At 43.6% G+C, this 15455-nt stretch overlaps 1 protein-coding gene across 1 annotated transcript; it reads right to left on the bottom strand.

The window, feature by feature from the left end:
• Positions 1-2982: 2982 nt before the first annotated feature.
• LRRC31 (leucine rich repeat containing 31) lies at positions 2983-14361 on the bottom strand. The gene is made up of 10 exons (XM_050308253.1): positions 14254-14361; positions 12878-13129; positions 12209-12358; positions 11665-11832; positions 9021-9188; positions 8018-8185; positions 7099-7266; positions 5964-6131; positions 4708-4875; positions 2983-3589 (listed from the first exon to the last, which is right to left on the bottom strand). The coding sequence occupies exons 1-10, from the start codon at positions 14264-14266 to the stop codon at positions 3270-3272; spliced, it is 1743 nt and encodes a 580-aa protein (XP_050164210.1). The 5' UTR covers positions 14267-14361; the 3' UTR covers positions 2983-3269.
• Between the last annotated feature and the right edge of the window lie 1094 nt (positions 14362-15455).

The raw sequence follows: 15455 nt of genomic DNA, 5'->3' as shown, positions 1-15455 counted from the left end.
ATCAGTGGGTGTGACAATGAAAACAAATGTTTTTAGGTTTGGTTTTGTGTTTTTGTCCACACTGACCCCAGGTGAATCAGGCAGATTCGGAAATGTTCTTGAGGTGTCTCATTCTGAATGCGTGTTATCTCTAAGCATAAAGGTAGTTGATTTGGTGGAAACCAATCTAATCTGGAAATCAATCTAACCTGCAGGAATCTGGTGCAATGAAGCGTTGTTTGTTCTGAATCCCAGAGTATTTTACTTGCAATTCTTAGAAATCTGCTTGCCAGTCAGTGAGGTACAAACATATTTTGGTACCCCACCTACCAGCAGTTGTTTAACGAGTTTTGCCTCCAGAAATGATCAGTTCCTTGTTTGGAAATACAGAGCAGGATTCCAGGCAGTCAGAACACACACACTTCTACCAGAACCTCCATTACCATCCTGCCTTACAGAGGTGTAAAAAAGCTGTTTTGAAAGTATCTCCCCACTTTTGCAAAGCTGTTCACTGATGTTTTGACAGCCTGCAGTGACAGCACCTTGAATGACTGCAAGCTGTCACATCCTCAGTGGTGCAGCTCTTCCCCGAGATGGCTCGGTGACAGTTTGGGAAATGCCTGTGTGTGACAGATTTGGATGAAGGCAGTGAGCCTGCAGGATGCAATGTTCTGCCATGATTTTGGTTCTGGCACATCATAACATCCTTGTTATCCAAAAGAACCATGACAAACCCTCCTCACTGTAATTCTTGCACGCCAAATTCACATCTTCACAGAGAGCTGTTTGTCCCAGACATCTGATGCCCTTGTCTGAGTTGCCTCAGGGAAGGTTGTGCACCCTGAGGGGGATGGTGAATCAGGCAGGTCACTGAGACCAGCTCTTCCTAGAGTTGCATCTCCAGGGGAGTGCTCTCTGAATCTGCATCCAGGGTATGGAACTCATTTCTGTTTGGCTCTTGACTGACACTGAAAACTCATTAATATGCTTGTTGGCAGGAGAGAGCCGGGACTGCAGGAAAGTGGGACGGCTCTGTTCTCATTTTCCATTTCACTGGGTAACTGAGGCTGCTTTGATTGTTTGGAAGTGTCTTGTGAAATTTTTTCACCCTAAGTGAAGGCAAAGAGGAACAGAGAGAAGGATAATTCAGAGGAAACCACTGGAAGAGAGGTTTCTGGGAAGACTGGCAGATAGACAGGACATTTAATAGAGGTGATAAAAGGAATAAAAGCTTTTTAATGGCACAGTAGGTAGGACAGAATCATGAAAGGGCAAAGGACTGAGCAGGGAATCAGGAACAGCAAGGGGAGAGTTTGCTGCAGTGGGTCCATAATGTGCTCTGGAGCTGAGGACCCAACTGTGACAGAGCTGAAGTCCAGGAAATTTCAACAGAATCTGGACATTAAGGATTAATTAGAGAGAGAGGTTCAGTGGGAAAGGAGTGATTAAGAGACATCCTCACAGAACAGATAAAGCATCCATTTCCCAGCTGGACCAAAGGCATATTTGAGGAGGAAAGTCAGAGGAAGGCAAGTGAATAAGAGAAGAGGTTGGTGTGCTGCTGTCAAACAGACATGATGGTACTTGCACATTAGAACAACTGTGCTGGCTGAAGTCACTGCTTGAAAATCTCTCACCAGCCTCTGACCAACACACTCCAGTTCAACTCACGTTTCTCAGAGCTGGGGGAGCCAAGCGCACTTTTCAGTTGGAACTGGATCCAGGGAGATTTCCACATGAAGTCATGGATTAAATGATCAATAGGCATCAGCACAGCATTGTCAGCTGCTGGTGATAGCCCTGAGCAGCCAAAAGCTGATGTTGGAAGGATCACGAGGACTGAAAGGTGAATATTGATCAGCACCTGCAGGACAGAACCTGCTGAGAGGGGCCTTAGCAAGTTAGGAAAGCGCCACTGAGTGATCCTGTTGTGCTTCTCCTCCAGGAGATTGCTGCAGCATGGACAGATACTCAGAGCTAATTGAGCAGAACTTTATCCCTCAAGCTGCCTCAGGATTTCTCTAAGACTCCTCACTCAGTGGGCAGATCTAATATCTTTACTTCCTAAAATACCTTACTGATGACTAATCCCAGTGCAGTCCCGGAGCTCACGTGTGGGTTAACACGCTCCCTGACACGACTGACTCTGCCACAACTGGGCTCTGTGTCAGACAGGCAATAAAATGTAAAAAAAAATAATTATCACATTAAAAAGGGTTCCACATCCCAAGTTGGTGCTTTTTCTAACAAGTCTTGGGCACTGGGCAGGGTGTTGGGCTCTCACTGGGAGCTGCCCTCTGGCTTGGAATAACAGACTTTGCTTATTTCCTTCATCTCTAGGGTAAGGATAAGAACACTGTGTCACAAGGTGGTGTGAAGGTTGATGGATGAATCCTGAATGCAGGAAGCAGGAAAACACTGCAGGGACTCCCACTGTCTTTCATATGCTTTAGATCAGACTCTTAGACATAGGATTTTGGGTTTGTGCTGCGTGTCATAAAATGGTCTGTTCCAAAAGCTTAGTCTGGGTAAGCCTGAAACACCTCAAGATGAGAAGGAGCATCCCTAAAATCCTGAAATTTTTACAGTCTTGGCCAGAATGATTATGGATTGCTCTGTGTCCAAAATGCTGCTAAAGTAGCAGGACATATCTGTGATTTAGTGTACCACAGCATTTCCCTTGACCCTGAGATCTGCAAAGACCCTGCACGACTGATTCTTACCTTGATATTTTGTTGATTCTGTACACAGGACTCATCTACACAATGAGATGGCATCAAGGACCAGAGCAGAGGCAAAACAGCTCTTCCTGTGTTCTCCTTGCTGGACTAATATATAATGTTGAGCTGTTGGGATGGTTTCCAAATCTCCCAATTATGTAATTTATTCACAAAGAGGCAAAAGTTTTCGGGGAGAAGAAACTTAAAATTTAAAACACAGAGGTTTCAAGTGTTTTCACATTAGAGGCATTTTCTGAGGTCACATTCACACTGCCCACCCACCTGCATTAACACACATCCCCTCCACTGGCAAACCTGCAGTGTGTCCACGTGAGTCCAGCATTGCTCTTTGGGCACCGTGAAGATGAAGTGTCTGCAGCAGTGTAAGCATGGCCTAGAGAATCTCAAAGAGTGTCTTGTTAAATGGAATGATCTGTGATGCAGAGGGTTAAATAACAGTGTTCTATAACTGTGAAACTATTCAGGAGATTATTAAAAGCTGTGTGATCTCCTAAGTGACAGACACATAACACTTGATCCACGTGCTGGACCAGCCACCTTCCACCTCCATCAGCAGTCAAAGCGAATGTTCCTTTTGTTGTCGTGATTAAAGTTTTCCAGTTGTTTCCTCTGGGGTTCTGACAGGCCCCATCTCTGCATGCCCAGCTCTGCCAGGGCAGGCAGCTGTGCCAGTGCTGCCAACAACTCACTGAACCAGGTCCCGCAGGCCCGGCAGGACGAGGGGCGGAGGCTGAGATCGAGCTCCGACAGCTCCTTGGACGCTGCTAAACCTCGACAGAAAACAGCCCACCCTTCATCAGAGACGCTGTCATTGTAACTCAAATCCAGCATCTGCAGTCTGGAGAGGTGGCCATCCCGTGTCAGAGATGCTGCAAGAGAGGACAGACACAAACACAACTAATAAATCCTGGCAATTGCTTTCGAAGTTCCTCAGAAAGGAGAGCAGAATTTTAATATCTTATTATTTAAGGCTTTTCAGCAGTTAAACAGCAAGATTTAACTCCTCAGCAACATCAAATCACTTGCTGCTGAGCTCAGACTGTTTTTTCACAGCTGAAGGAGGGTACAGCACTTAAAACACGGGTAATTCAAAAGGAACAGAACTATTGAGTTAGAAGGGGATGGCACCCTGAACACCCTGGAGTCAGCTGGAAGGTTATACCAAGTGCCAATTAAAATAGGCAGACAGGTTTTACAGGGAGATTTAGGAAGAGCAAAGCAAAACTAGATGAGGTTGGATTGCTGCAATAGCAGCCTCTCACTGTGGGAGGGCCTAATCTACCTTAAAGAGAACTGGGGTCCTTCACGTGTGATTGGCAAAGGGGACATCCATCAAGGGTGAGGATTTTTAAAGTCAAAAATATTCAGGCTTCACCTCACCAGATTTCAAATTCCAGGGCTTTAAGAGCTACTGCCAACCTCAGACACTCAACCCCCCGAGTCAGGGCCACAGGAACACCAAGATGAGTGTAAAATGAACAGGTTTTTAAAAGAATCCTAGAATTCATTCCTTTATCGTGTTCCCATTTTCCTGTATTTCCCAGCAGCTGCTAAGAGGTGGGTGAAAATATTTCTGTTTTAATTCTCCCCCAGCAGTCTGAGTCCAGAACACACCTCATGGATTGAGAGCTGGTGGTGCCTGTGTTGCTGGCTGTCAGCACATACATTTTCTATAAAGCAGTAAACCCTGAAACAGAAATTAAGCAAAATAAAACTCCCCAGAGGCAGCCTTAAATATCTGATATAAAAAAAAAAAGAGATTTAAACTCTACATTTTCTAAGTGTTTGGGGTTTGTTATTATTAATAGATAAAAGTAGATAAAATATTCTTTGTATTTTATCCTCATACAAGATGATAACCCTTTCTGGGAAAATACTGCTGTATTTTTCCTCTTTTCCTTTGATTCACGCTCAGCCCAAGGAACAAGTCCCTCCTGAATTGTGGTCCAAACGCCTGGACTGCTGGTAAATACCACGTTATACGTACTTAGAAGTGCCAAATCTTCAGCCACCAAGTTACAGCTGCTCAGTCTTAACACTTGAATCTCCACTGCAAGCTTTAGTGCTCCCAAAAGCAGCTTTAGGTTCCCACCAACGCACTTATTCCAAGATAGGTCTAATATCTCCAGTTCAGGAAGGTGAAGGGCAGCCTCAGCTGAAAAGATTAAGACCAGCAACTTCTGCTTACTAAGAGAAAACAACATGGCCTCAACAGACACCTCACCTGCAATTCACCTGTAAATAGGATCCTGACAGGCTGTGCTTAGGGTGACTTCTTTTATCCTCATAAAAGTCAGATAAAAGAAAATAAAAAAGGCCTGCCCATAGATTCTACCAGGAATCTGTGGAGAGGTTTATTGTGTTTCTACTCATGTTATTGGCTTGTCCTTGTGCTCACTGAATTTATTTAATTTAATAGCTTGCTTTTAAATCATTTTAGATTAATTCAAAGATGGTATTTTTTTTTCTGTGAACTCACTATTTAAGGTGAAATGCTCTGCATCTCGTGACAACACTGATTTCTGTGGTGTCACTCTTACATAATTGCAATGATATAAATATAGTCCTCCTCCTGCAGGGACCTCAGACCAGTTCTGATTGCCTCTGCTTCTGCTGGAGGCAGGCAAGCCTTACTGCAGGTTTAATGTCAGTAGTAATAAACAGCACAAAACAGAAGTGCAGCATACACAGTAACTGAGAGATCCCTCTGTATTTCCATGTCATGTGCCACATGGAACAACTATCACAGGCACAGTGTACACTAATCCACTGGCATTTGCAATAAGTAGGCAAAAGAGGCTGAATTTACATATCCTGTGTTAGACTGGACTTTTCTTTGTGGCTGTGCAATATCTTTTCCACTCCTGCAGTAATTTCCTCTGTTGTCCCAGGTTAAACTCTACCCCAGAAAGTTTCTGCTGAAGCTTTCACCTGCAGTGAGGAAAAGCCCTCAGTCCAAACTTTACCCCACCAAACTCAAAAGTGTTACATCCCAACTAGAATTACAGCATGACATAAAATCATGAGTTCCTTTATCCCCCCAAATCAGGCAATATAGAAAAGCTCACTATCAGACAGAGGACTAAAAGGGCTTCATGCAGTCAGATAGAATGGGGGAACTGGTTTGATCACAGGCATTTTTTTTTTTTACAGTGTAACCCTGATCCTTGGAGTTCAGCCAAAGAAGAATGAGGTGCTTTGTCCCCCAGGGATACCCAGACACACTTTAAAGGACATTCCTACCTAGTGATGAGAGCGACTCTTCACCTAAACCACAGCTGCTGATGGCCAAAGATTTCAGCCTCGGCAGAAACCTGAGCCGGCCCAGGAGAGGATCAGATGAAAGTCCTACACTTTTATTCCAGGATAAATTCAGCTCTTGAAGACTGGAGAGTAAAGGTATCACCTGGGCTATGAAAACATCAGATATTTATTAGACAGTCACCTATTCACAACAAATGTGTAGTTGTACACCTGCCTGACATAATTTTTAGAAATCAATCCAAAAGTCAAGGCCAAGTTTTTACACTCAAATTCGTGGTAATGTTTTAGTCCATAAATAGCCTTGTCATTTTCAGTAAGAATGTTCAAGGAATTAGGTATTCCACACTGTGGGGAAGGTTGTCAGAAAGTGGCTTCCAGGAAATTTTCTAGGTGAAGAAACATTAATTAAACATTAAATGAGACAGGGATTATTTCCAAATGTCTTCCTTGCTAACTGAAACGTCACCTTAATGCTATTATTCTCTATTATTCAATAAATTAAAAATAAATCATGACTGCTATTACTAATAATGAATATTTCCCAATGTTTAATAGGCAGCTTTTCAAATAATCTTCTTTATCGTGGCAAAGAAGATGTGGGCAATGTTTTACAAATTGATTGGGAACTGCCTTTTTCTTCCCAACAGTGTTTATAGTTGGATCAGTTCAACCTGGAGAAAACCACAGCAGCAGCAATCTCCTAAAATCACTCTCTACTGGGTGTGCAGTTCACCAGGAGAGTTTTAAGCAGCTCCTTTTCCATGCACATCCACACCTTGGGTCTGTCTAATTCATAGCAGTGGAGGAACTGTCCCTGGGTACTTCCAAAATTACTGATTACCCAAAAAAGCAGCGTTTAGAGGCAGTTCCCACATTTCCATTGAGGATCTGAATCATGGTGGATTCAGGTCCTTAATTCCACGTGGGATCAGACACTCTGAGATTTCCTTTGGTTCAGCAAAAATACCATTTCATACTGATCATACCCTGCACTTCCAGAACTGCCTACTGAAAAAAGATCAGCTATTCTGCCAGGCAGAATTCCTTCTGTCTTTAAGATATTTTCAGAAGGCAAAACCTGGATTCTTAATGAATTTCCTCAGCATGTCCTTACACAAAACGGCCATGTCCTCTTCTGTGACACAGCACTGGTGAAGATCAAGGACTTCCAGGTTTTTCAGGCTGGCCAAATGAGCTGCTGAGTCTTTAAAGCCACCACCAATCTCTCTGTTACACGACAAGTCCAATTTCCTCAGCTCTGCGAGGTGCTGCAAAGCAGTGTCTGCAGTGGGAAAAGGGACAAGTTGGTCACTGGCCCTACAACATCCCCGCTCACATTTACTTCATTTACTTTAGGGGCATTCATTGACTTCAGCATCAAAGTTTGCACAAGGGATGGCAGGCAAAGCTCTGGGACTGAGCTCCAGAGTGTGATCACAGCACACACACAGTCATGCAGCTCCATTCCTCTCTGAAGGAGCAGGTGAAGGTGAGGACAGCTCATCCCCCACATCCATTCAATCCTCAGCCTTTTGCACAAACTGCTGATGGACCTGCTAATTCCTGCCAGTTGTTTTGCCTTATCCATGAGGCATCCACTAGGGAGAGACACAGATAACAAGCCCATTTCACTGGGCACTCTCTAGGTGATAATGGTGAATTTGGATTTCCCTGGGAGAGCAGGATTAGCCTGTTAAAAGTGAGCCGGCCTGTCTGTGTCCTTGGCTATTGTTCTGTCTGGGGAAAGAGGAAGCGTGTCCAGGGAGCCACTAATCAGCCCTGAGATGTGTCTGAGATAAATGGTGTGAAGGGTGACTCTCGCCGTTGACTTTCACATGCTTGAGCTCGGGGCAGATAAACGTGACTCCTGCTGAAAGCCTCTGTAGCCCTTTATCAATCCTCAAACAGCAAATAACGACTGCCCATTAACGCTGCCAAACCATCAGCAAAATCCCACCTCATTGCCTCTCCTAAATGGCTTTCAGATGTCCAGTTTATTCAGAATGAAAGTCTTTCTGAACAGAAAGTCTAACCTAAGCCCTGGAGGCTGTCTTGCTTTAATCCACACATGTGCAAGTTTAACTCTTTCAAGCCCGGCACGTTTTTCAGATCCTGAGCCATAACCTTCACGCTGCAGCCGATGTGTTTGTTGATAGAGAGATCTAATACTTCGAGGTTTGGGATCACGTTTAGAAATTCAGCTGGAAAAAAAAGAAAACCAGAATTGGTAATTGTCTGGAGTACTTACAGATGAGCCCTAGAAAAATACAGCAGCATGGCAAACAGAAAGAGATGGGCTGGGTTTGCCTGTACATGTGGTTTAGGCTCTCTAAGTTCCTGTTCTACCTCCAAAATACAGCAAAATAAAGATTGGATAGGAATCAAGAAAAATCAGTGAAAAAACCTGTAGGAAAAAATAAAGGTGCAAAAATACATGGGCAGTTAGAAAAATACAGGGGAATAAAAGCAGGAATACAAAGAGAAAATACACAGGATTATGGGCCTCCTCCTGCAGTGGAGATGAGAGCACAAAGGCTTCTCTTTACAGAGAAAACACCTCTGAAAACACACACTCAGATAAAAAGACCACACAGGATTAAACTGTGGTGAGAGACAGATGGGAGGAGTGGTCAGTGGTTGCCAGCTCAGCCTAAATTCCCGACTCTCAGGCTTTCTTTCCCATCCCATGGATAACTACATATTCAGCTGCTTAATTTTAAGCCATCAGTGCTGGAAATTCTGGCACATTTCTTTTGCTCAAGGTCTCAAAGGATCCAGCACCCTGGAGGCTGCCAGACTGTGGTTTAGATCTGACTGTTCTCCTCAACATTCCCTCACATGATTAGAGAAAACAACTTTCTTCCTTTGGAGGAAAGTGCATTAAATCCCCACGTAGTGATGTAAATACTGTTATAACGCAGAGCTTGAAATAAATTAACTTTCCACCAACACTGAGCTCCACAGAGCCATCAGCCAAGCCAAAGAAGCTGCATTCTGGTGAGGTCACTCTCAGTCCAGCTGGATGGACACACATACCAAGGGATTCCCCATCCTTCGCTGTCAGGTTACAGTCTGTAATTTTCAGGCACTTTAACTTGCATCCATTCTGGACTTTTTTTGTCAGCAGTGATAGTTTTCCACCTATGTTACTGTTCCATGACAAATCCAGTTCTTCAAGCTGAGAAACAATTTCAAATGCCTCTCCTGCAACAGAAATATGGGATGATTCATTCTAGGTATCAATTTCAGTACCAACAAAAATATAAGTTTGAAATATATTAAAGAGGAAGGTTAGCCACTTAATTCTCAAATTACTTTATTTTGAATGTCTTGCCAGGAAAATTGTTGAACGAATTGTTGCTCCTGCAGCAAAGCTGTATAAAATCTCACGTTGTCTAAGGAGCAATGCAGATCACAAGTCATTGTTACAGCACACACAAGACCTGACATTTATTCACATTCCCAGACTCTCATCAGGCTGTTTGGACATCACTGTAGCCCTGTGCCAGGACCCAAAATGTCCAGTCTGGAGGGAAATCAATGTAAGTGATGAGTCTGAATTTAGTGTCCTGCACAGTTCTGCCCTGTTTTATTTGGCAAACTTCCAACCTCCTCTGTGCTGTGTCCACAGAGGGAGGGGAGGAAAGAATTCCTCTCACTACTGTTTCTGAAATGTGAAAGTTTCGTGTCTGACAGGAGTTTCTGACTCACTTCATAAGGAAGCAAAATGATCACTGCTTTGACTTGAACTAACTTTCCCATGATTTCCAGGCACTGACCTTGATTACATTCAGAAAAATCAGCTTTTTCCAGGCTTGAAGCATCTGCCAGTGTGATCTGTGTTAGTGTTTCTTTGAAACACTTATATCCCACTGTAAAATCCAGCTTCCCAACTTCCTTTGCAGAGGAGAGAGGCAGATGCATATTTGCATAAACTCATTCCCAAGAAAGATCAATCAATCAGACCATATGCAAACGCAATTTCAAAGTGTCCCACAAAAATCTGGGATCTAAAGTCTTGTCATCAAGTTAATAATTGAGAACTGTATTTTAATAGTAACACCCCTTCATGTCTGTGTCTTTCATAATTAATTCTTCACAAAAGATTATAACAGAAAAATAATTATATCAGTAAGTGAATATCTAGGTTTGAGAGAAAAGGATATGTCTTAATTTTTATTTTTGCATTTATTTTAAATTATTGCCTCAGTCTTGAACACTGAACCAACTCTACAGTTGAGAAGTGCAGCATAGCCTGTTTCTGCTTGCCACTAGGACAAGCCTTCCAGACACAATTTCCACCCAGAAGATAAATAAAGGGCTATAACTGCAGGAATGGTTTCCTATCCCCTCACACAGTCCCAGCTCTGAGCAGTCTCAGAGGAGAGGTTATTCTGCTTACACTGGAGACACTGATTTCTAAGCAGAATGCACCGAATCCACAAGAGGTCACATTTCCTCAGATGGATGTGGACAAGGTCAAACAGTCAATATTGGCCTAAATACACAAGTTATTTTCAAAATCGCAGGCAAAATCAATGCAAACTGACTGTTGTTATTCCCCATGCCAAGGGCATCACATTTGGATTGGAAATTCAAGTCCTGTGATCAGTTTTGTGTTTGTCTCTGCAGAGGATAAACAGATCTGGGAAGGAAAGAGCACAGAAGAACCCCAAAGAATAAATCAATTGAAAATATAGCAAATAAAACTCAAAAGATAAAAAAAAGGTATGAGAAAAGGGTTTGAAAAAGAATGAACTCAATTTGGAAAAATAATAGGAAATAAAACACAGATTTCACCCTCATCAGAAATAGATCAATTATTTTCAGCAGGTTTTGGATTATTTTCAGCAGTTTTTGCATTTTTCTTCCCCAGCAGATAGCATGACCTGCTTTTGAGCTGCCAACATATATGTAATTTTATTTCTGAACCTTTCCTGGAAGAGGCTTGGATATGAATGACATAAACAAACACCAGCTTTTTAAATCAGACCAGTTTTAGAATTTGCAAAATAAGCAGTAACTTTTATAATTCCTAGTTGATTGAGTTTGTCCTTCTTTTAGATACAAACCACAGATCCACCCCAGAGTAAAGTCCAGGCCCAGAGTGACTCAGTGTCAGAACTGAGTGTGGAACACCACCTTTACACCCTTCAAATCTCATGCCTTGCACAAAGCAGGGTGCAGGCACTCCAAGGAAAGAAGCAGAGGGATGGGCTCCTCCCAGACTTGCAAAAAGCCCAAGTCGTGAAGTTCTGAGGCAGCACTTCTGGTTTTTCTCCTCCGAAAGACCACTGGGGTTTTTGTGATGAGCACTCATCTGTCCTGCAGCTTGAGGAGCTGAGCTGACCCTACTCTGACTGACTCTGCTTCAGTTCTTCTGTCTACCATTAGATATCACAGCCAGCCAAAAAAATGCTGATCTAAACTGGAAATGCTTTCCTGCAAGCAGGACTGATTTCTGCTCCCTTTGGAGTGGGAAAGCTTCACAGCCTGAGGATCGAACTCGGCAGAGGTACCTGAAGGTGTAAGGTCACCCCTAAGCCCAAGTTTCTGCTGTTTCACAGCAGGAGTTGACACAGCCCAGTGTGGAAGCAGCAGGAGTGGGATGTAGGAAGAGATGAGATGGATTACAGCAGCCCCAAGCTGTCTGGGAGTAAATGTAAATGAAATCCTGTACCTAAGGAGATGACATCCTCAGCTGTCAGCCTGCAGTTGTTAAGCCGAAGGACTTTTAACAGGTTCACGTGATGAAGGTGGACAGTGAGAGCTTTCAGAGTCCCACCAACACAACCATTCCAGGACAGGCTGATCTCTTCCAGCTCTGGGAGAAATGGCAGTAAAGAAGCTGCAAGGAAAGGAAAGGCATATTTAAATGTTTCTGCCCACTCTGGATGTCAATACATATTAATACTGAGATGTTTTCTGTATCAATAAAGCATTATAAAGCCATGACAATTTGTACCTCAGTTTTCTTATCTGTAGTTTGAGTGTAAGGACATTCATCTGCTTCACAGACCTGTATAATTTTTATATTTCTATATATTACATAAATTATATAGTTTATTAATTAATGTTTCTCTGGGACCACCAGATGAAATGTTAAATAAAGCCAGGCCTGTATAAAAGAAAGGAGAAGGAAAAGAGAAGAGTGAATAACTGAACAGGCAAATAAGAATTAAAGAAGGGTATGAAGTGATTAGTTGAATAAAACGTTTATTTACCCAGCTCTGTAACATCTTCTGCACTTAATGCACAATTATTTAGATCAAGATTCTTGCTGTCGGGTTTCTTTCCCAGTTTCTGCATGAACTGGTTAAATCTCTGCTCACCAGATGGGGACTCTGCTTCAGAAAGGAGATGTGAGTGTCCATCTGAGCAACAAAGAAAGAGGGCCCTGGTCACCTCTGGTACTCACAAAAGGTGTAAAATCTGCCTGAGGCTGCCATGGCAAGACTTTCCCTTTCCCTTCCCAGTGCCAAGTGGAAGGAAACATCTGCTCTTCTTGTCTTCAGGTTGCTTTAGCAGCAGGGTGGACAGAGACCCATCCTAAACACAACAAGCCAAGCTACTGCTCAAAGCTTGGCTTGGAAACCAAACGAGCTCTGCAAGTAATGAGTGACTTCAGCACTGACCTCTCACACGGGAGACCAAGAGAGAGGTCACCCAAAAGCTCTACCACTCCTCAGCAACATGGATCTTACTCCTTGCTTGGCACCTATCAAATTAGAGGGTACATCCTTGATAATGTCCCAGTCAGAAATAAATCCTGGTTAAAAGATAAGCTGTAAGGAGCAAATAGAGGATTTTGGCCAGCAAAAAAAGCAACTGATTTTTTATGAACTTAAAATATATACACATGCACATATATTTCATTATTGTCCCAGCATTACCTTCCACAGAGAGATCTTCCTTCTCACTCTGATCATCAGCTCCAGAGTTGTTGATTTCTTCAATCTCCCTTCTGTCCTTGCCTTCAGATTTCCCAAAGTCAAAGCCCCTGAAGAATTTTTTGATGGCTGAAGGCTGCTCTTTCCCTTTTTCAGGAGCACAACTCTTTCCTTGGAACTGTTTTATAACAAAGTCAAACGGGGAACTCTTTGGGGTGTCCTCTTCCTGCTTATCCTGGCACTTCAGCATGTCATCTTCCAGGGGATCAGCAGACACAGAATTAGCTTTTGTAACGTTCACTCTTGCTTACCTTCTTTCATAATGGCCCTGAGAATTCACCACCCACCGTTGTCTTTATGCTAATAACAGCACTGTTTAGTTGACCAGGCTGAACACCCCAGCAACCTCAGAGCAAAGCTGAAGCCACAGTGCCCAAACCAACCAGATATTATAGCTGTGGACACCGGGAATGTGTCACTGCTGGAAGAAAACAAACCCCCAGGGAGCTTGTTTGGAACAGTTCAGTGACCTCAGTTTTGGTCACTACTTCACAGGCACAGTAAGGTTTGACTCTGTAATTAATACAGCTTTCCTTATTTCTTCTTATGCTACACAAGCTGTAGCATCAACCAGTGATTCTGAAGCTGCTCTGTTTTTCTCTAAACATTAATTGGATAGTCTTTCTTTAGTTGTAATTCTACAACGTGTGCCATCGGCTGCAGGGAACGAGCAGCGCTCAGCCCCCGAGCCCGTAACACAGCCGAGCTCGTGAATGGATTCCTGTGCTCACACAGACTCCGCCTTCCCCAGCACAGACCCGCACACGGAACTCGGTCCGCAATCTGCGGTCATTCACAGAGTGCGTGAACTCGGTCATTTCAGTAACCATCAGTTACAGGGGGTGTCACCGGCACCCCCTTCCCAAAAAAGGAGAAACACATGAAGAAGTATCAGAAACCCCGTGACTTGCACAGATGATTTCCATGTTCTTATAGCAAGAGGTGTGTCGGGGGGGCGAATGCAAAAATAAAGCAAATGGAATTTTTATATACATACGTTTATGTGTGTATTTAAAAATGTGATTATACATATATATACTGATGTGCATATATGTAGGTACATTTTCTCATTGTGTTGGAAGTTTTCTGCCATGATACAAGTTTTCAAGAGCAGAACACTTACAATTACAAAAGCTGATGCACTGTTTAAAGTCTGGCTCTTAATGTGTTGTCACAGCTGTATTTCTGATAAACCCAGAGCTGATACAAACCAATGTACCGAGATGTACATGCACGGTTCCTGAGCTGCAGAGCAATCCTGCTGACCCTGGCTGTGATTTCACGCTGTAGAGTGGTATTATTTTAGACAAAGAGCATACCTGTCTTTTCCATTGGTTCTCCTGAGGATCCTTTCCACGTTTCCCAGCACTTTCAGGGCTTGCAGGAGAGGTGAGCTATGACATGCAACCAAAACTTCACTCCTCTCCTTAAGAGGAACTTTCACGTAGTTTTCTCTCCCGAGTTTCTGCCTTCATCAGTTTGACAGCAGCAGCTCTGCACAAGCCATGTGTGGGCTCTCCCCCAGTGCCTCTGTTCCTCTGCACCGTGTCCCAAAATCAGCCTGCTGGCCCTGGCCTCTGTTTCCTGGGGAGGGTTGAGAAGTCCATTTAAATGCTCTGATCATGTCCCAGCTGCGATGCCTCCCAAGGCAGAAATCAGGAAGTGGCAGCACAGCCCTCGATGCTGCACCCAAAGCACTGCACCTCCCTGAGACAGCTGTTGGCAGGAGGGGCTGAGTCACCCTGCAGATCAGGTTACAAGAATACCTGGAGAAAAGCTCTTTGTTTTCCCACCCCTTTTGTCCATAGTGGTCAGAATTAGTGCTGGAGTCTGAGCAGAGCCCTGCTGTCAGCAGGATGTTGCACACTCCAGTAAGGAAAAGGGATCCAGCGGACCAGGGCACTCCTGTTCATTTTGGGGCAACCGGAGACACGAGAGGAGGGGTCACACTGCATCATCCACTGCAATCTGCTTGTGGGCAGCATCATGATACAACATTACAAAGCAATCACTGGACACACCCTATATATACCTCTGTCTGTCTGCCCTAAAGTCTGATTTCCATGATGGAGAATCCTACAATTCCTACCTTAACCATAAAATGGCCATTTATGCTGAATCTCTTTAGCCTTGCTAATCCTTTCCAATCTATGAGGTCTTCCCTTTTGTGGGCCAAACCAGCCCACCTCTTCTTGCCTCCCCTCATGTGGCAAACTCTCAACTTCCCTTACCATTTCCTGCTCACCTTTGTCTGCACCTGTTGCAATATAATTTACAAGGGGCCATCCATGGATATGTGCACACTAAAGACATATGGGGACTGGAGTGATTTTGCTGGGGAATGATAAAACTGGTAAATAACACTAATGATTGCACTGCAAGCAGCTGAGCAGACACCAGCCCTGAGGACAGGCCTGACTCAGTGAGTTAATGCAAAAATTATCCTCCTGGGGTGGAATAGGGCACAAGGACCCAAAGGAAAAGATTAAGAATAGAAAAACTTGAAGAGTGAACATCATGC

The sequence above is a fragment of the Myiozetetes cayanensis genome, unplaced genomic scaffold (genome assembly GCF_022539395.1).
Source record: "Myiozetetes cayanensis isolate MyiCay16 unplaced genomic scaffold, myiCay2020 scf13, whole genome shotgun sequence".
In the NCBI taxonomy this organism is placed as follows: domain Eukaryota; kingdom Metazoa; phylum Chordata; class Aves; order Passeriformes; family Tyrannidae; genus Myiozetetes; species Myiozetetes cayanensis.
Note: the sequence above shows the minus strand (reverse complement) of the source record. Positions and strands in the feature narration are given on the sequence as shown.